This window comes from Felis catus, chromosome B4, assembly GCF_018350175.1.
Source record: "Felis catus isolate Fca126 chromosome B4, F.catus_Fca126_mat1.0, whole genome shotgun sequence".
Classification (NCBI taxonomy): domain Eukaryota; kingdom Metazoa; phylum Chordata; class Mammalia; order Carnivora; family Felidae; genus Felis; species Felis catus.
Window position 1 is genome coordinate 42,683,702 of NC_058374.1, and position 20,131 is coordinate 42,703,832.

The 20,131-nt window shown below is 39.8% G+C and overlaps 1 protein-coding gene across 2 annotated transcripts in view; it reads right to left on the reverse strand.

Moving 5' to 3' along the window:
- Nucleotides 1–300: 300 nt before the first annotated feature.
- The window catches only part of CLEC4D (C-type lectin domain family 4 member D), a 33,605-nt gene continuing 13,774 nt past the window's right edge, over nt 301–20,131 (reverse strand). The window contains exons 3-8 of one of the 2 annotated variants that reach the window (XM_045061326.1): nt 9,810–9,909; nt 8,034–8,123; nt 5,235–5,339; nt 3,927–4,078; nt 2,703–2,818; nt 301–2,421 (exon numbers count right to left, since the gene is read on the reverse strand). In XM_045061326.1, the coding sequence (XP_044917261.1) occupies nt 2,271–2,421; nt 2,703–2,818; nt 3,927–4,078; nt 5,235–5,339; nt 8,034–8,123; nt 9,810–9,834 (639 nt within the window). In that variant the 5' untranslated portion in view covers nt 9,835–9,909 and the 3' untranslated portion in view covers nt 301–2,270. Of the gene's footprint in view, nt 2,422–2,702; nt 2,819–3,926; nt 4,079–5,234; nt 5,340–8,033; nt 8,124–9,809; nt 10,081–20,131 lie in introns of those variants that run through there. The other variant, XM_023256748.2, reaches the window with a different exon arrangement.

Genomic DNA, 20,131 nt, shown 5'->3' on the forward strand with positions numbered 1-20,131 from the left:
ACCAATATTTAAATTTTTTAAGTGTTTCAAATTTCTAAGACTACCACAATGCCCTAAAAAATTTGCATTTATTTTTATGAAATTACTATCAGGTGTCTTAAAGAAATTATGAGGAATACAAGTGTCATGAGAGTTAGGAATAGATTGAAAGGGCCCGAGGGTGGAAATAGGGAGACCAGTCAGAAGGCCATTGCAATAATCCGGGTAAGAAAGATGGTCTGTTGGTGGTCACCACGGAGGTAATGAAAAATGATCAGACTGCGAGAAAAGAGATTAAGGATATAGATGCCGACACAGATGTATAAAATCACATAGAGATCACATTTTATTGGCAACTGAATCTCTACCTATATACGGTAGAGAAAATGGGTGATGTTAACTACACAAAGCCTTTTAGCATATACATAAAATTATTTCCACAAGTTTTGTAGATTTTGTGCTATGTAACTAGTGAATGGCGAACAATTAAAATCATTAGCACTCCTTCAGTTAAAAGTATCAGCTTTAAATGCAGATACACACACACACACACACACACACAATCAAACACTAATCTTCCTAACGCAGAAAATCACTAAGTAATTTACAAAATAAATGCTGTTTTCAAAAATAGCTTTAAGGCAGTCAGGTTAAAAAGCCGTTGCTTGGCCTGGATGGCCAAATCAGTTGAGTGGTTGAGCATCTGACTCTTGACTTTGGCTCAGGTCATGATCTCGCGTTTGTGAGATGGAGCCCCATATAGGGCTCTGTGCCGAGAGAACAGACCCCCATTGGGATTCTCTCTCTCTCTCTCTCTCTCCCTCCCTCTCTGTCCCTCCCCTGCTCATGCTCACTCTTTCTCTCTCTCTCTCTCTCTCTCTCAAAATAAAATCAACTTCAAAAAAAAAGCCACTGCTTGGAATTGTTTAGCTTCGATTCAGGAAACATCAGCAAATTGAGAATTTTAAGGAAGACCACCATATTTTGGATAGCACTGCTCCACAGTTCACACTAGTGATATCACAGAAGTGTCATGTCATGTTGTTAAGACAAGGACTTCCCTTCTAGTTTGAACTCTAGCTTTATAGCTCTAAAAAGACATGCTAGGGGCGCCTGGGTGGCGCAGTCGGTTAAGCGTCCGACTTCAGCCAGGTCACGATCTCGCGGTCCGTGAGTTTGAGCCCCGCGTCGGGCTCTGGGCTGATGGCTCAGAGCCTGGAGCCTGTTTCCGATTCTGTGTCTCCCTCTCTCTCTGCCCCTCCCCCATTCGTGCTCTGTCTCTCTCTGTCCCAAAAATAAATAAACGTTAAAAGACATGCTAACATAAATGGGCTGAAAATATGATTTTTTTTTCCTGACTCAAATTAAAAATGTAGAAGAAACACAAATACAATGCTAGAACTTTCATCCATTAGTCAAGAGGCCAAGTCACCCCAGTAACTTTCCTGTAATACCGAAGGCAACACAGTTTGCCGCCCGTGAAAAGTAGTTCTGGGCCACAGTCCTGTTTCTCTTCATGAACTAGCAATGTTCCAGGTGAGCTCTTTGCCTTCCCGTGGGTTCAGTTTCTTCAGCTACACAGTTGAAGGCAGTTTGGTTAAGGTGGCCTATGAGGGATTTATCCGCTTGAAAAGAAACTAAGTCAGCTTGGGACTCCCTGCTTTGGGAAGACATTTAAGGTAGAGTAAGAGGAAAATGTTTTTAAAGGTAGATAAGACTTTCTTTGTTTTCCATCTTGGCAATACTACGATTCAGAACTCCTACACTCCTGTTCAGAAAATATTTTGCTCATGGAATGTCAATCTAATGACTGATACTATTAAAAAGTCTGGGAACGAGACATTGAACAATAAGAATGTTGTTTGAAAACTTCAAAGGGTTTGTCATATTTAAAAAAAAGTGGCATGCCTCTGTCAGTTGGAATACCCTGCCTTTGAATTTTAAGAGCTAAGAATTTGAGCAGAGGAGAACAATGACCAAGAGATCACCTCATTTGAGCCATTCTGTTTGACATATAATCAATGCACACCAATCGCAAAGGAAACACTTTGATACACTATCAAGAAAGCAAAGTTCATGAAAATGGATTCTCACAGAATCCATTGTGTGGCCACCAAACCACACAAAAGCACATTGTCTTGAACGAATAAAACAAAAGTAAGGCCATCGTAACTGAAAAATGTTCTATTTTCTCAGCGTGTTTTCTCTGCTCCAATGGTGCAGGCACATTCTGCCCTGGTCTAATTGGGTCCCCTTTTCTGTTGCCATCATAAGGACTCCTTTGGAGGTTTCTAGTTGAATGGTGTTCCAGGTAACTTGCAAATTCTTCTTCTCTCAAAGTTACAAGGAAAGTCATTCCAGGCCCATTTGTCTTGGACGTTAACAAGGATAACACAATTTTCATTCTGTTTATAGTTGTTGGGTTCACCCTCATGCCAGAATCTAAAATGAAAAAAATATATATGTATATTTTTATATTTGTATTTGTGTGGGGGGGTGTGTGTGTAGATCAGGAGACATGTAGAGAAAACGCCTCCGGTGAAAAATTTAGAGCTGCACTCTCTAATAGAAATGTAGTCATTTATTAGTAGAGAAGTTGCTCAATACATAACGGTCCTCTCTGAGCAGGCATTTCTATATCGGTATGCCTCGGGGCAAATGAATTCTCCTTGCTATCTTCTTGTCTTTGCCTAGAAAGTTTTCACCCCAGTCAATATACTTACACAATATGTGGGTCAAATGGTGTCTTGTCCACCCAGGACCACTGGCCTTCATGGTCCTCATCTGTAAGTCCCAGGAAATATGAAAACCGTCTATCCAAAAATTGAACAATAAAGTTCTGCATAAAAAGGTAAACTTTTGTAAGTATATTTGCATTTGTCATTTAGTAGCTGTTATGTTAGGAAACGTGGGGAAAGGTCAGATGGATTACTACTAGCTAAGCACAGAAGCACTGTCATCGGACAGATCTCCTTTCAATCCTGCCTCTGCCATATATCGTGTAATGTCATAAGTGCTTATACCCCTCCAAACTCAAGATTTCTCATCTCCAAAAGTGGATGACTTCAAAGAATTACTGTGAAGAGTAAGTGAGATCATACTGGCAAATCACTTAGCACAATGCTTAGTAGGATCAGATTTTTTTTTAACTTTTGTTTTTAAAATTGTCTCTTCAATGGCTTGCATATTAAATTAAGTTCCATTTTATTCAAAGAGTCAATGAACCTGTAGATTGCAAAGCCATTGGAACAGAATTCTCCAGGAAACCCCCTTCACAAAGAAAAGAGTAGATTAGGAGTTACGGTACATCTCTGGAAGTATATTATATGACGAAATAAATTGGTTTTTAAAAAAAAAAACTGAATAAAACTTAAGAATTGTTTTTTATTTAGAATTACAACCAGACAGCTGAATTATTTTTCCTATGCTTTATCCTGAGAAGCTATCTCAGTCATGATTAACCATTCACGTATTAACTTACTCAGTCATGATTAACCATTCACGTATTCACTTACTCACCAAACATGTATCAGGTCCTATCCAGTGTGCCTAGCGCTGCACAAGACTTTGGAGATGCAGAGGTGAGGAAAGCATGGCCCCAGCCCTCTACAAAGTCAGAGTCATTGGAAGAGATGGGGCAGTGAACAGGTAACCTCCCAGTTAACACTAGCGAAGCAAGAGCCATGATCACGCAATACACAAAGTACCACGGAAGTATCTCCAAAGGGGAACAGGGAGGATGGAGTAGGGAAGATGGTCAGGGTCACTTTCTGGAGGAAATAATACATGAATCAAATCTGGAGAGAACAGAAGTTGGCCAGATGAAGAAAAATAAGAAAGAAAGAGGAAACAGATAAAGCAAAGGCACAGAGACAGAGCAAAGAAATTCCTGTCTACTCCAAGAGATTCAAACCAGTAGAGAGACTGATGTGAGCCTCCCAACATACCTGCTCAGCTTCTGAGGTGATGGTGACCAGATGAGCCCCCATGTCCGTGCAGTTCCTCTCGCTCTTTGCCCATGTCTTGTTGTCATTCAGAGGTAAATAGCAACTGTCCTGGAAGGATCTCCAACCAGTAGGACAGCAATTCCAGGTGCTTCCTCGTGAGGAAATTGACATGAAAATTACTTACAAGGAGCCTATCATCTGTAACAGATTGCATTACTTTTCTGCTAACTATGCAGTTCACATTTTGGGAAATAATACCATGATTACCAAAATCATCCTATTCCCCTTTTAAAAAAAAAAATCCTGAAAACTACATTCTAAATATTCTCTAAACAGAACTGTCTGAATCACATCGTGACTGTGAGAAAATTAGAAGATATTCTCTTAGAAGACATCATCATTTTTCCATGTCCCTACATGTATCTTCTAGAATAAAGCCTTCTGTAGGAAATTATATGCAAAGGGAGCAGAGAACCTACTAGAACTGTCAAGCATTTCCCCATTTTCCCAGATGAGATTTTACAAATTCTAGAATGATAAAAGAGATAAAGTCCCTTCAGCAAAGCTGTATATTCTAGAAGGAAACAGTCCTTAAGATATGTCTGAATCAAAAGAAAATGGAATTAAGTTAATGTTATGTTTTGGATGCCAAAAATGGACCCTAAATGTATTGTTATATTCTTCAGTTATTCAACTGGCTACAGTCGTGAGAAATCTGTTTCTATTTATTGATGTTCATTCTTGCACCAGATGCTCATGTTTTTAATCTCTCCTGGTTTACTACTGATTCCTTTAAATCCGATTATGAGGGGTGCCGGGGTGGCTCAGTCGGATGAGCGTCTGACTTCAGCTCAGGTCATAATCTCACCACTTGTGAGTTCAAGCCCCACATCGGGCTCTGTGCTGACAGCTCAGAGCCTGGAGCCTGCTTCAGATTCTGTGTCTCTGTCTCTGTCTGCTCCTCCCCCCTTCTCCCCTTTATTTATAAATTTTTTTTAATGTTTATTTATTTTTGAGACAGAGAGAGACAGAGCAAGAATGGGGGAGGGGCAGAGAGAGAGGGAGACACAGAATCTGAAGCAGGCTCCAGGCTCCGAGCTGTCAGCACAGAGCCCGACACGGGGCTCGAACCCACGGACCGCGAGATCGTGACCTGAGCCGAAGTCGGCTGCTCAACCGACTGAGCCACCCAGGCACCCCTCCCCTTTATTTATAAAATAAACATTTAAAAAAATTTAAATCAGATTATGAACCTGAATAGAAATGGCAGTAAGACAGAAATTCTCCTATGCCCTTTGCTATCTGTACCTTTCAGTTTTGATTCCTCTTTGGTGCATGTTATCTTCTTGTAATACTCTGGTAACTTGAACATTCCCATGCGTCTCCTGCAGTGTAGAAAGCTGTAATGAGTCACTGTCAAGGAGGAAAACAAGTTAGTTTTCTTTTCCTGTAAAACCCCTGAAGTAGGGAAATGGGGCTGGTCACTCTGACCTTTCTCTTCCCGTAAGAGTTAATCCCTTTTCTTACTACGCAGTCCTCTGTTCCAGCTCTGGGTGAACTGGTTGAAAGGAGTTGCAAAAAAAAATTTTTTTTTAATTTTTTTTTAATGTTTATCTATTTTTGAGACAGAGAGAGACAGAGCATGAACGGGGGAGGGTCAGAGAGAGAGGGAGACACAGAATCCGAAGCAGGCTCCAGGTTCTGAGCTGTGGGCACAGAGCCCGACGCGGGGGCTCGAACTCACCTGACCGTGAGATCGTGACCTGAGCCGAAGTCTGACGCTTAACTGACTGAGCCACCCAGATGCCCCCAAAATTATTTTTTTATTAGCACATTATCCATTCTGTGCTTTATGGCAGTAGTCCTGCAAGCCTCTGTTTTTTCTCACAATCTGTGTTAGGACGGAGATTTTTAGTAAACACAGGGATCGTCCTGCTAAGATTTATGAGTCACATACCACATGCAACCCACTTTCAGTCTCTTAAAGGTAACTATGCCACTTCTAAAGTAATCGCCTTGTGCTTTGCCTCACAATCGTACCCCTTAATGACATATCCCTAAACCATACAGATTAGATTTGCCTGCTTTTGAGCTTTATATAAATCAAATCCTAAAATATGCATTCTTTTCCTTCGGCCATTCGCTCAGTGTTAACTTCTGAAATTTGTCCATATTTCTACACACAACTATAATCGATTAATTTTGACTGCTATAAAGTGATCTGTTGTCTTAATGCACTAAAATGTATTTAGATATTCGTCTTCTGGTAAATATTTGCATCGCTTCCCATGTGAACTGTACGTACCACTTGGAGAGTTTTTGACCATGCATCCTAGAGCACATAAGCATGTCTTTCTGTAGGATGCTACATGCCTAGGAGCGGAATTGCTGGTAATAGGATATGCATATTGCCAACTATGATAGTGGCAGACTTTTCCAAAGTGGTTGTACTGTTCTACGCTCCCACTAGCAGCAATTCATTGGAGGTCCAGTCCCTCCACACCATCAATAGTCAATAGTGCCAGACCTTTCCATTGTTGCCATCCTGGTATATTTGCAAAGGTACCTCACTGTGAGTTGAATTAGCATTTCCCCCAAAACCTGACCTTTTTTATGTGTTCATTAGACATTTCAGGCTTTCTTTTCTATAACGGCTATTCGAAATTTTGCCTATTTTTCTGCTGTATTGTCAGTATTTTTTCCTATTGGGTTGAAAGGATTGTTTATATATACTGTCCACTAAATTTTTTTATCCGTTTTTTTAATATATTAAAAACACCGTCTCCAATGGCTGTTTTATTTCTTGGTGTTTTTGTTGTAGAGTAATTTTTACTTTAATATAGTCTAATTGGTCAACAGTTTCTTCACTGGCTAGAACACTTTGTGACTTGTTTAAGAAATTACTCCTGGCCTTGGGGCGCCTGGGTGGCTCAGTCGGTTGAGCGTCCGACTTCAGCTCGGGTCATGATCTCACAGTCTGTGAGTTTGAGCCCTGGGTCGGGCTCTGTGCTGACAGCTCAGAGCCTGGAGCCTGTTTCCCATTCTGTGTCTCCCTCTCTCTCTGACACCCCCCCCCCGTTCATGCTCTGTCTCTCTCTGTCTCAAAAATAAATAAACGTTAAGAAAAATTAAAAAAAAAAAAAAAGAAATTTTTCCCGGCCTTGAGGATATGAACATATTCTCCATGTATCTTCTAAAAAGGATTATCGATTTGCTTTTCACATTTTGGCCAATAATCCACCTTGCGTTGGTTTTGTACAAGGTATAAAACAGGAGACTGATTTCATTTTTTGAATAAGGATGATCAATGGTCCTCTAGCACATTAACTGAACAAATCTGTCCTTTCCCTATAGTGGCAATATCCCCTTCTGTTTTATATAGAGATTCATATAGGCAGGATCTGTAACTAAGCTCTCTTTATCTTTCCTCTGGTCTATTCATCCATACTTGCACCTATGCTATATTAGTGTAATTATAATAACTTTACACACGGTCTTGCTATTAGAAAGAACAAATCTTTCATTGTTCTTCGTTTCAAAGAGGCACCTGGGTGGCTCAGTCGGTTAAGCGCCAGACTTCAGCTCAGGTCATGATCTCACGGTTCATGAGTTCGAGCCCCACGTTGGGCTCCGTGCTGACAGCTCGGAGCCTGGAGCCTGCTTTGGATTCTGCGTCTCCAACTCTCTGCCCCTCCCTTGTTCATGCCCTCTCTCTCTCGTAAATAAATAAACGTCAAAAAAATAAAAAAAAAAAAAAAGCCAGACTACGGTCCATCAGAAAGTGGGGTTTTTGCTGGTTACTCTTTACTGACACCATGCAGCCCTTAGTAATCTCAGTAAAAATGGGGTATGATTTACTATAGTCACCACCCTGCATATGTATAGAAAAGGGACTCTAACTTCCATATTTTGTTCCCTTACACAAGACAGCACCATCAAGAATAGAAGGTTAAGTGCAGAGCTCTGGATTTTAAGTTCAAGACCTTGAAAAACATTATGAATTGAAATGTTGGAGGAAAATCAAGATAACAAAAGGCTTAGAGCAACTTTATGAAGTTTAGTTGAGAAAATAATTCACAAAGAGTTCCACTTTTGGTAATAACTTACCCAAACAATTTGCAATAAAACAAGCACTGAGGAGTGAGATGAAAAAAATAGCGATGGCCCAAGGGATCAGGTGGGAAGGCTGGCCTTCTTCTACAGGGACAAAAAGAAAGATAAATAGATTGTCTTCTCAGCCACAAGAACTAAGAACTAAGGAAAATACTCTACTGAGGAGCAAGCTAACCATGAGATCATCCAAAATATTTTAGATCTAGCAGAGAGCTGAAAGATTTCCTCCTGAATAAGTCAGTTTTAGAGCTTCCTGATACACACATACATGTATAAAAATATAAACATTTTTTTGAATAGGAAGGGCTTTTTATAAGCAAGACACAAAACCCCCAAATAATAAAAAATTGATAATGTCAATTATGTCCATAAAAGTTTAAACGTCTATATAACACGAATAATGTTAAGACACAAGCACCATATGAAAGAAAATTTTGTCACAATATTATTGTCTATGCTGTGTAGAGAATTTCAAAAGTCAATTCAAAAACTAAGCAAAAACCGGATCCGGATATTTGCTGAAAACTTAATTTTCTGAAATTATAAATGGCCATTAAGCAAAAAAAGGATGTTCAAAGAAATGTAAACTAAAATATAATGATATACTTTTTCACAAATGAGAGTTTTAGAGGAAAACAAAAAAAATGCAGTGTTGGTAGGGTTGGGGGGAAAATTAACTCTCTTGGTGAGGAAATAAATGCAACTGACGAAATATAAATTAGAAAGCCTTCAGACAGACCAAGTTAGCAGCCTTTATCAGTTTTTAAGTGCATTACATTTGCCGCAACAATTTCAATCCTAGAGATCTGTCGTATGAAAATAACTGAACTTATTTATAGGAAAGGATATTCACTGCAGTACCAGAACCAGAAACCAAGACTTGCTTGTGTATTAGTGCAGATTCTAAATTATGGTGAGTCTCTATGATGGAATTCTGCACAGTGATTAAAATAATCATATACATCAGTAAGTATCAACGGAAAAAGTCTTCAAGATGTGTTGTTACATAAAAAATTTCAAGCCCAGTATACTCTGTGCTCCCATTGAAGTTTGCCATGCTTGGGTTGATGAGGTGAAGCAAAACATTAATTTTTAAATTGTGTATTTCTGCATTTGTTCTTTCTCAAAAATATTACTCAATATTCTTGTAAAGCAAATACATTGTGACACTTAAGTGCAGCATAAAAGGGGATTAACGGCAGAGCCCCGAGGTAAACTGTGAGCCTTGGTCATCGTGTTTTGTAGATCTTCCTTCTTCCTCTTGCCTTTAAAAGAATCTTCCCGAATTGCTCTCTTTCTTCCCATCTTATTTTTCTTTTGTATACTTTACCTCCTCTTTTGGCCCAGTTTGCGTTTCATAAAGAAGCTTCCCTTCCCAACATAATCGAATCTATCTATGACCTTCCTCTTCACCAAAGTCATTGTCATTTCCTTTAATGTCCTCCTCCTCCTCATCTTCAATCTTCATAACTATAATTTTGTTAATTTGTATTTTTAAATCCTAGTCCTAATTATGGGGTGCCTGGGTGGCTCAGTGGGTTAAATGTCCGATTCCTGATCTCAGCTCAGGTCACGATCTCATGGTTTATGAGTTTGAGTCCCTCATTGGGCTCTGTGCTGTTAGAGCCTGCTTGGGAGTCTCTCTCTCTGCCCCCTCTCTGCCCCTCCCTCACTTGCTCTCTATCTCTCTCTCAAAATAAATACTTAAAAAAAAATCTTAGTCATAATCACATTTGTCTCTTTCAAATTGAAAGGAGAGAATGTACTCACGTTTATTTTGAGGTTCTTGGCTCATTGTGTATTAACTCTCTTGCTGTCCAGTGGTTGGGAGAACCAGAAACCTCTTGTATTTTTCCACAAGGGTGTAGTCCTGTGAGTAAGGGAGTATACCCTCAGAAATACTTGAGAGTGAACATTAATCTTACTTATTCCAAATAAGATCAGAAAGCTCCCTGTATAAAAAATAAGTCAAAAGAAGTCTTTTCAAAGACGGGCTTCCTTTGATTCACTCTGGGACACAGAGCAAAGACAAAAGGAAATTGGGAAAGCAACACCCAAAAACAGTCAGTAGAAATTTCCAGAAGTATGTTGAGATCACTATCAGCGTGTCACGTGAAATTACTCAATTTGTTTTTATTCATTCACACAAAATGTTTAGTAATGCCCCAAAAAGAATCATTATTATGTCTTATAAAAATTTAATAAACATTCCCTCATCTTTTTTCTTTTTCAAAGGCAGTTACATGTTTGAGGTAGATTCTCCCCTAAGACGTTCTCTGAGCTCAGTTAGTTGTGTACAGGATGGCAAAAGACAATGTGTGCAATGAGTTAAAGCTTCTCATGTACACAGTGCATGTGTGCTGCATGTAAAGACACAGGAACTTCTGTTTTGAAGTTGAGGAAGGAATGGTGGAGCTGTTGATTAATTCCCCGAATCTTCCTAGATGACAGAAAATAAGCTTGTTAGGGCAAAGGAAAAGGAAATGTAACATTCTGTGACAGAGACACTATCAGGGTCCCTGGCTTCATTTACAGTACTGTCATGGACTGAATGTTTAGGTCCCCTCCCACCCATGCTGCGGCATCACGATCTCAAATGTTCCAGCCTCTAGAACTGTCCAAAATAAATGTCTGTCGTTTAAGCCACCAACCTATGGTATTTCGTTACAGCAGCCTGAGATCACAAAAAGAAGTATCTAGCAACTTAGAGATCTTTCTTAAATTCTAGCTTCCAAAATATGGCCATCCACCTGCATTCTTCCTTAAGCTACAATATTACTTTAAGTATATGTACATATACATATACATATACATATACATATACATACACATACACATACACATATATATTTAGTGATCTTGAATGAAAGACTACTTTGCTATGTTAAGTTGGGAGTGAAGGAAGTAAAATTATAAACACATTTTTCTTTTTTTTTTTTAATTTTGTTTCAACGTTTTTATTTATTTTTGGGACAGAGAGAGACAGAGCATGAACGGGGGAGGGGCAGAGAGAGAGGGAGACACAGAATCGGAAACAGGCTCCAGGCTCCGAGCCATCAGCCCAGAGCCTGACGCGGGGCTCGAACTCACGGACCGCGAGATCGTGACCTGGCTGAAGTCGGACGCTTAACCGACTGCGCCACCCAGGCGCCCCGACAACACATTTTTCAACACTGTCATAACCAAAAGTATTCCCAGAGCAACAACATTACCTACCCACAAATTCTCACGAGCAACCCTAGAAACTAGATCTTTGTCTAAAGTAATAGGTGTTCTTTTTTTTTAAAGTTTGCTTATTTATTTTGAGAGAGAGGGAGAGCACACATGTGTGTGATCAGGGTAGGGGCAGAGAGAGAGGGAGAGAGAGAGAATCCCAAGCATGCTCTGTGCTGTCAGTGCAGAGCCCAACATGGGGCTCAAACCCATGAACCATGAGATCATGACCTGAGCTGAGATCAGGAGTTGGACGCTTAACCAACTGAGCCACCCAGGCATCCCAATGTGTGTTCTTTATCAAAATTATCTAGGAGTCTAGTGGGGCACCTGGGTAGCTCAGTGGGTTAAGTGTCCGATTTCGGCTCAGGTCATGATCTCCCTGTTTGTGAGTTAGAGCCCCCTGTCGGGCTCTGTGCTGACAACTCAGAGCCTGGAACCTGCTTCAGATTCTGTGTCTCCCTCTCTCTGCCCCTGCCCCATTCACACTCTGTCTCTCTCTCTCAAAAATAAAAAAAACATTTGAAAAATGTTTTAAAGGACGTAGGAGTCTTAGAAGATATATAAATCCCACCTAGGGCAGGAGAAAATAAAGTGCACCTGGCATATTCTGTGCTTCCAGAAAACAAACATGATTTCAAACACATGAGAGATAGTCTGTTTTAGAAAGTTTCCTGAGCCAAATGAAAAGCTGTGTCCACCATATAGTTAAGATCATGAAAAGACAATATGAAAATGAGCAAGTGCTGTATTAACCTTTGGAGTTGGGAGAGAGGTAATAGAGCTCGATTAATCTCCAAGATTTTCCTGCATAAGACAAAGCACGGTTGTTATGGCAAAGAAAGAGAAAGTGTGAACTCCTGTGGGAAAGACAAAATCTTTATCACAGAAAAACTTTATTAAAAGGTAAAGAATTTGGGACACCTGGGTGGCTCAGTCAGTTGGGCGTCCAACTCTTGGTATCAGCTCAGGTCATGATCCCAGGGTCATGGGATCAAGCCCCATGTTGGGAGCCATGCTCAGCATGGAGCCTGCTTGGGATTCTCTCTCTCTCTCTCTCTCTCTCTCTTTCTCCTGTTAGCCCTCTCCCCCACTTGTGCTCTCTCACACTCTCTAAAACAAAATTAAATTAAAATAATTTTTTAAAAAAGATAAAGCAGTTTACTTGCAAGGACTCTAAGGACAAGTTTAAACAATTTCTATATAAATATATTTTTATTATGATGGTTAATTAGAACTACCTGAATGTATAAAAGTTTATGAATTCACAATGACCCAAAAGGAAATCATTTACATTTGTAATACAAAATATGAATAAATATGATTGCCTTGTTTATTTTTAATTGTTTTTCTCCACAGCTTTGTTGATTTTTTTACAATGTTTCACTGTTTTATTTTTTTTTCTTTTTTTTCTTTTTTTTTATATATGAAATTTATTGACAAATTGGTTTCCATACAACACCCAGTGCTCATCCCAAAAGGTGCCCTCCTCAATACCCATCACCCACCCTCTCCTCCCTCCCACCCCCCATCAACCCTCAGTTTGTTCTCAGTTTTTAACAGTCTCTTATGCTTTGGCTCTCTCCCACTCTAACCTCTTTTTTTTTTTTCCTTCCCCTCCCCCATGGGTTCCTGTTAAGTTTCTCAGGATCCACATAAGAGTGAAACCATATGGTATCTGTCTTTCTCTGTATGGCTTATTTCACTTAGCATCACACTCTCCAGTTCCATCCACGTTGCTACAAAAGGCCAGATTTCATTTTTTCTCATTGCCACGTAATATTCCATTGTGTATATAAACCACAATTTCTTTATCCATTCATCAGTTGATGGACATTTAGGCTCTTTCCATAATTTGGCTATTGTTGAGAGTGCTGCTATGAACATTGGGGTACAAGTGGCCCTATGCATCAGTACTCCTGTATCCCTTGGATAAATTCCTAGCAGTGCTATTGCTGGGTCATAGGGTAGGTCTATTTTTAATTTTCTGAGGAACCTCCACACTGCTTTCCAGAGCGGCTGCACCAATTTGCATTCCCACCAACAGTGCAAGAGGGTTCCCGTTTCTCCACATCCTCTCCAGCATCTATAGTCTCCTGATTTGTTCATTTTGGCCACTCTGACTGGCGTGAGGTGATACCTGAGTGTGGTTTTGATTTGTATTTCCCTGATAAGGAGCGACGCTGAACATCTTTTCATGTGCCTGTTGGCCATCCGGATGTCTTCTTTAGAGAAGTGTCTATTCATGTTTTCTGCCCATTTCTTCACTGGGTTATTTGTTTTTCGGGTGTGGAGTTTGGTGAGCTCTTTATAGATTTTGGATACTAGCCCTTTGTCCGATATGTCATTTGCGAATATCTTTTCCCATCCCGTTGGTTGCCTTTTAGTTTTGTTGGTTGTTTCCTTTGCTGTGCAGAAGCTTTTTATCTTCATAAGGTCCCAGTAATTCACTTTTGCTTTTAATTCCCTTGCCTTTGGGGATGTGTCGAGTAAGAGATTGCTACAGCTGAGGTCAGAGAGGTCTTTTCCTGCTTTCTCCTCTAAGGTTTTGATGGTTTCCTGTCTCACATTCAGGTCCTTTATCCATTTTGAGTTTATTTTTGTGAATGGTGTGAGAAAGTGGTCTAGTTTCAACCTTCTGCATGTTGCTGTCCAGTTCTCCCAGCACCATTTGTTAAAGAGGCTGTCTTTTTTCCATTGGATGTTCTTTCCTGCTTTGTCAAAGATGAGTTGGCCATACGTTTGTGGGTCTAGTTCTGGGGTTTCTATTCTATTCCACTGGTCTATGTGTCTGTTTTTGTGCCAGCTTTGTTGATTTTTAATTGATTTTGGTAGACAAAGGTTTTATTATGATGTGTACATTGATATATATGTTTGTTTCTTCCTGTAAGAATGTATACATTTCTTTTTTTTTTAATTTTTTTTCAACGTTTTTTATTTATTTTTTGGGACAGAGAGAGACAGAGTATGAACGGGGGAGGGGCAGAGAGAGAGGGAGACACAGAATCGGAAACAGGCTCCAGGCTCTGAGCCATCAGCCCAGAGCCCGACGCGGGGCTCGAACTCACGGACCGCGAGATCGTGACCTGGCTGAAGTCGGATGCTCAACCGACTGCGCCACCCAGGCGCCCCAAGAATGTATACATTTCTGAGCACAGGTATCTCCTTGCTTTGTTTGTAAGACTAAATAATAGATACCAGAAATGGTAAGACAAGTAATCCTGGAAAAAAAGTCAACTCTTTACCAACAACAGGACGGCCCAGTGTGCACCTGTTGTTTTATTTAATAGCCAGGTAAAAAGGGAAACCAAGAGTTCATCAGTACAAAGTAGCTGAGTAGATAGAGGGTTCATAGTGTGCTGCAAAACTATGAATTAGTCAGAGAAAACTAAGCGAAAGAACTCACAGCATTGACTCACTTATATCCTACAAGGTAAAACTCCAACATGGGCTTACTGATTGAAAAAATAAGGACCACATGGTTTTGGAATAACATTAACAGATGAAGCCAGTGAGTTATATAACGCTAGCCAGAAAGATAGTAGAGGCACAGTATTTCTGGGGGAGACACCGGGTTGCAAAAAAATAAACCGTATGAAAAGTACAGACTAAAATAAACTGATGTCACAAGTAAAGGGCATGAACATCATTATCGGGTTCCCATCCAAAATGGTGGCACGGGTGGTTCCTGAAACTTCCTCTATGGAAACACCAAATCTATAGCTACCTGTGGAATAAATCCCTCTGAAAGAAATCCAGAAAGAAGCTGAGTGACCCCTGCACATCAGGCAAGTGAGAAAAAAACCAAAATGGGTAGGAAAGCTGAGACACACGCTCACCATAAACCCCACCGCTGGCATAGCAACACACAATCAGGAGGGAATCACAACTCTCAGTCTCTCTCTAAGGAGCAAAGAGTTTGGACCCAATATCTACCGCCCCAGCTTTTAAGACTGTTACATGAGGGATAAGCCCCCCAAATACTTATCTCTGAAAGTGAATGGGGTTTGTATCGAGGGGACTCACAAGACTGTAGCAAAGAAACAGGTTTTTTTTTAATTTCTTATTTTTTTATATTCATGTATTTTTAAGAGACAGAGAGTGAGAGAGAGAGAGAGAGAGAGAGAGAAGAGGGGAGGGGCAGAGAGCGAGAGACAGAGGATCCAAAGCAGGCTTGGTGCTGACAGTAGAGAGCCCAATGCAGGGCTCAAACTCACAAACCAAGAGATCATGACCTAAGTTGAAGTCAGATGCCCAACGAAATGAGCCGCCCAGGGACCCCTCAAAGAAACAGTTCTTAAGGGACTCTTGAGGACTTGCATGGCTATCCCCTCAGGGCTCAGCACAGAGACAGTGAAGAGAAACAACTATCTTCCAATCTTTCCATGAAAGAAAACTACTTGCATACTTTCAAAGCTACTGCTTAGGGTCCAGCTTCCAACTGACTTGGATCTAGGCGCTGAGTGAGATCCTCCCTTTTGAGACACTGACAGGTCTTGGTACACTCTCAATGACTGGGACCCACTAAGAACAAAAAAGACAACTGGGACAATCACAAAGGCTTGAGGGACAATCAAGAGCCAGGGTTAGGCTAACCAATAAAGTTCATCTCCTACATGATACCACTCCTCCAAGACTGGTAGAAAAGACCACCAGAAACCAATGCAGAGCCAAGGAAAATGAAGAACAAGACAAAACTCCAAGGGCACCCGGGTGGCTGAGTCGGTTAAGCGTCCGACTTCGGCTCAGGTCACGATCTCAAGGCTTGTGAGTTGGAGCCCCATGCGGGGCTCTGGGCTGACAGCTCAGAGCCTGGAGCCTGCTTCGGATTCTGTGTCTCCCTCTCTCTCTGCCCCTCCCCTGCTCACGCTCTGTCTCTCTCTCTCTGTCTCAAAAATAAATAAACATTAAAAAAAATAGCTATAACTTAACTTGTTAATGGATGGTGACACAATAAAAATGTAAATGGGACATCAAAAATATAAAAAGGGGGAGAGTAAAAGATGGAGTTGGAATGCAAGCAGAGTTAAATTGTTATCAGCATAAAATAGACTGTTACCTCTAAAAGATGTTTTATGTAAACCTCATGGGAACCATAAAGTAAAACTCTAATAAAATAAATACGCTAAGATACAGAGAGAGGAAACAAAGCGTACCACTACAGAAAATCATTGATTTGCGAAGGAGGACAGTAAGAAAGGAAGAAAAAAATAAAATAAAATGGAATGACCAAACAGCCAGAGAACAATTAATCAGATATAATTAGCAAGTTCTTGCTTATCAATAATGACTTTAATATTAATGGATCGAATTCTCCAATCAAAGGCATAGAATGACTGGATGGTTTAAAAAACAACAACAACAACAAAACCCAAGACCCAACTATATGCTGACTACAAGAGACTCCCCTCTGCTCAAAAGATATACAGAGATTCAAAGTGAAGGATGGCAAAGACACTCCATGCAAGCAAAAACAAAAATCTTTCCTAACAGAAGACAAAATAAACTTTAAGCCAAAAATGGTAACAAGAGACAAAGACAGTTATTATATGATGATAAAGGGTCAATACATCAAGAAAATAAAACAAACATAACTATATACGCACTTAACATTAGAGCATCCATGTTTCAAGAAAATCTAAACAAACCTAAAGAGAGAAATAGGAAACAATACAAAATAGTAGGGGATCTCAATACCTCACTTCCAACAGCAAATAGATCATTGAGACAGAAAATCAATTAAGGAAACAATGGACCTGAAACAAACTTTAGACCAAATGAACCCAACAGACGTCTCCAGAATATCCTATCCAATAACAGGAGAATACACATTCTTCTCAAGTGCAAATGGAATATTTTCCAGGATAGATCACATGACAGTCACAAAACAAGCTAAGCAAATTTAAGCTTGAAATCACACCAAGTATCTTTTCCAATCACAATGAAACTAGAAACCAGTAACAAGAGGAAAGCTGGAAAAAAAAAACACATAAATATGTGGAGATTAAGCAGCATGGTCCTGAATGGTTTAACACAGAAATCAAAAGGGAAATCAAAAAACATTTTTAAATAAATGAAAATGAGAGCACAACACATCAAAACCTATGGGAGACTGCAAAAGCAGTTCTAAGAAGGAAGTTTATAGTGATTCAAGCCTCTATCTCAAGAAACAAGAAATAGCTCAAACACCTCACTTTATACCTCAAGGAGCTAGAAAAAGAACAAACTGAACCCAAATGAGCAGAAGAAAGGACTTAACAAAGACCAGATAAATACATGAAATAAAGACTGACCGAAAATACAAAAGATCATTGAAACTAAGAGCTGATTTTTTAAAAGATTAAAAAAGTTGACAGGGCGCCTGGGTGGCTCAGTCGGTTAAACATCCGACTTCAGCTCAGGTCATGATCTCACAGTTCGTGAGTTCAAGCCCCATATCCGGTTCTGTGCTGAGAGCTTGGAGCCTGGAGCCTGCTTCAGATTCTGTGTCTCCCTCTCTCTCTGCCCCTCCCCCACTCACAGTCTGTCTCTTAAAAATAAATAAACATTTAAAAAAAAGTTTTAGGGGCGCCTGGGTGGCTCAGTCGATTGAGCGGCCGACTTCGGCTTAGGTCATGATCTCACGGTCTGTGAGTTCAAGCCCCGCGTCGGGCTCTGTGCTGACTGCTCGGAGCCTGGAGCCTGTTTCCGATTCTGTGTCTCCCTCTCTCTGACCCTCCCCCATTCATGCTCTGTCTCTCTCTGTCTCAAAAATAAATAAACGTTAAAAAAAATTTTTAAAAAGGTTGACAAACTTTTAGAGTAACACAGACATGAAGAGAGAGTACTCAAATAAATGAAACAAGAAATTAAAGAGGAGATATTATAGCTGATACCACAGAAATACAAAGGATCATGAGAGACTACTATGAACAATTATACACCAACAAAGTGGATAACCTGGAAGAAATACATTCCTAGAAACATGAAGAAATCGAAAATCCGAACAGACCCAGGTCAGTAAAGAGATTGAAACAGTAATGAGAAACCTGTCAACAAAGAAAAGCCAAGGACCAAATGGCTTCACTGGTGAACTCTTCCAAATATTTAAAGAGTTAATGGCAATCTTGAAACTGTTCCAAAAAATTGAAAAGGAGGAAATACTACCAAACTTATATTATGATAGCAGTATTCTGATACCACAGCCAGATGAGGATACTATAAGAAAAGAAAATTACAGATCATTATCCCTGATGCATATAGATACAAAAATGCTCAACAAAATATGGCGAACCAAATTCAGCAGAACATTAAAAAGATCATTCACCCTGATTAAATGGGAATTATCCCTGGGATGTAAGGGATAAAAGGAGTAAAACTGCTTTTGTTTGTATATATGATCCTACATACAAAATATCCTAAGAATTCCATCAAGAAACTTCTAGAACTAATCAACAAACTCAATAAAGTTGCCGCATACACAATTATCATACAGAAAATCATTTTATTTCTATACACTACCAATAAAACATCTGAAAAAGGAACAAAGAAAACAATTCCATTCACAATAGCATCAAAACCACTGAAACACTTAAGAATAAATCTAATCAAGGAAGTAAAATGCCCATACACTGAAAACTACAAGACTTTGATGAAAAAAAATTAAGGACACAAACAAATGGAAAGATACTTTGTATTCACGGATCCGGATAATTGATATTGTTAAAATGTCTAGTCTACTGAAAGCCATCTATAGATTCAGTGCAATCCCTATCAAAATTCCAATGACATTTTCTACAAAAATAGAAAAGACAATAATAAAATTCGTATGACACTACAAAAGGCCCTAAGGAGCCAAAGCAATCCTGAGAAAAAAAAGAACAAAACCAGAGCAACACGCTCCCTGATTTCAAATTATACTACAAAGTTATAGTAATGAAAATAGTGGTATTGGGATAAAAATAGACACACATATCAATGGAGCAGAATTGGAAGCCCAGAACTCTTGCATATATAGTCAACAAATGTTTCACAAGGGAGCCAAGAACAGTCAACAGAGACGGCATAGTCCTTTCAAAATGGTGTTGGGAAAATATAACCACATGTGGGAGAATGTGGTTCTTACCCTTAACTTACACCACTAATAAAAATGAAATCAAAATGGATTAGAAACTTAAAAAAATTTTTTTAACGTTTATTTACTTTCAAGAAAGACAGAGAGCAAGCAGGGGAGGGGCAGAGAGAGAGGGAGACACAGAATCCGAGGCAGGCTCCAGGCTCCGAGCTGTCAGCACAGAGCCCGACATGGGGCTCGAACTCAAGAACTGAGATCGTGACCTGAGCCGAAGTCAGACACTTAACTGACTAAGCCACCCAGGTGCCCCAATGGATTAAAGACTTTAAAAAGACCTGAAAATACAAAACTCCTAGAAAAAAAACATAGGGGTAAAACTTGACATTGGTGTCAGCAATGCTTTTCTGGCTATCAGAGCAAGAGCACAAGCAGCAAAATTAAAGATAAATAAGTGGGACTACATTAAACTTAAAAGCTTTCTGCTTTTTTCCTTAAGTTTATTTCTTTATTTTGAGATGGAGAGAGAGAGAGAGAGAGAGAGAGAGAGAACACCATGGAGTGGAGGAGGGTCAGAGAGAGAATCCCAAGCAGGTTCCACACCACGGCACAAAGGCTGATGTGGGGCTTGAACTCAGGAACCACGAGCTCATGGCCTGAGCCAAGATCAAGTGTTGGCCACTTAACCGACTGAGCCATCCAGGTACCCCTGCTTTCTGCTTTTTAAAAAAGATTTTTTTTCCAGACGTGCAAAAACATTTGTTAATAAAATGAAAAGGTAACCTAAAGAATGGAAGAAAATATTTATAAATCATATATAAGGAATTAA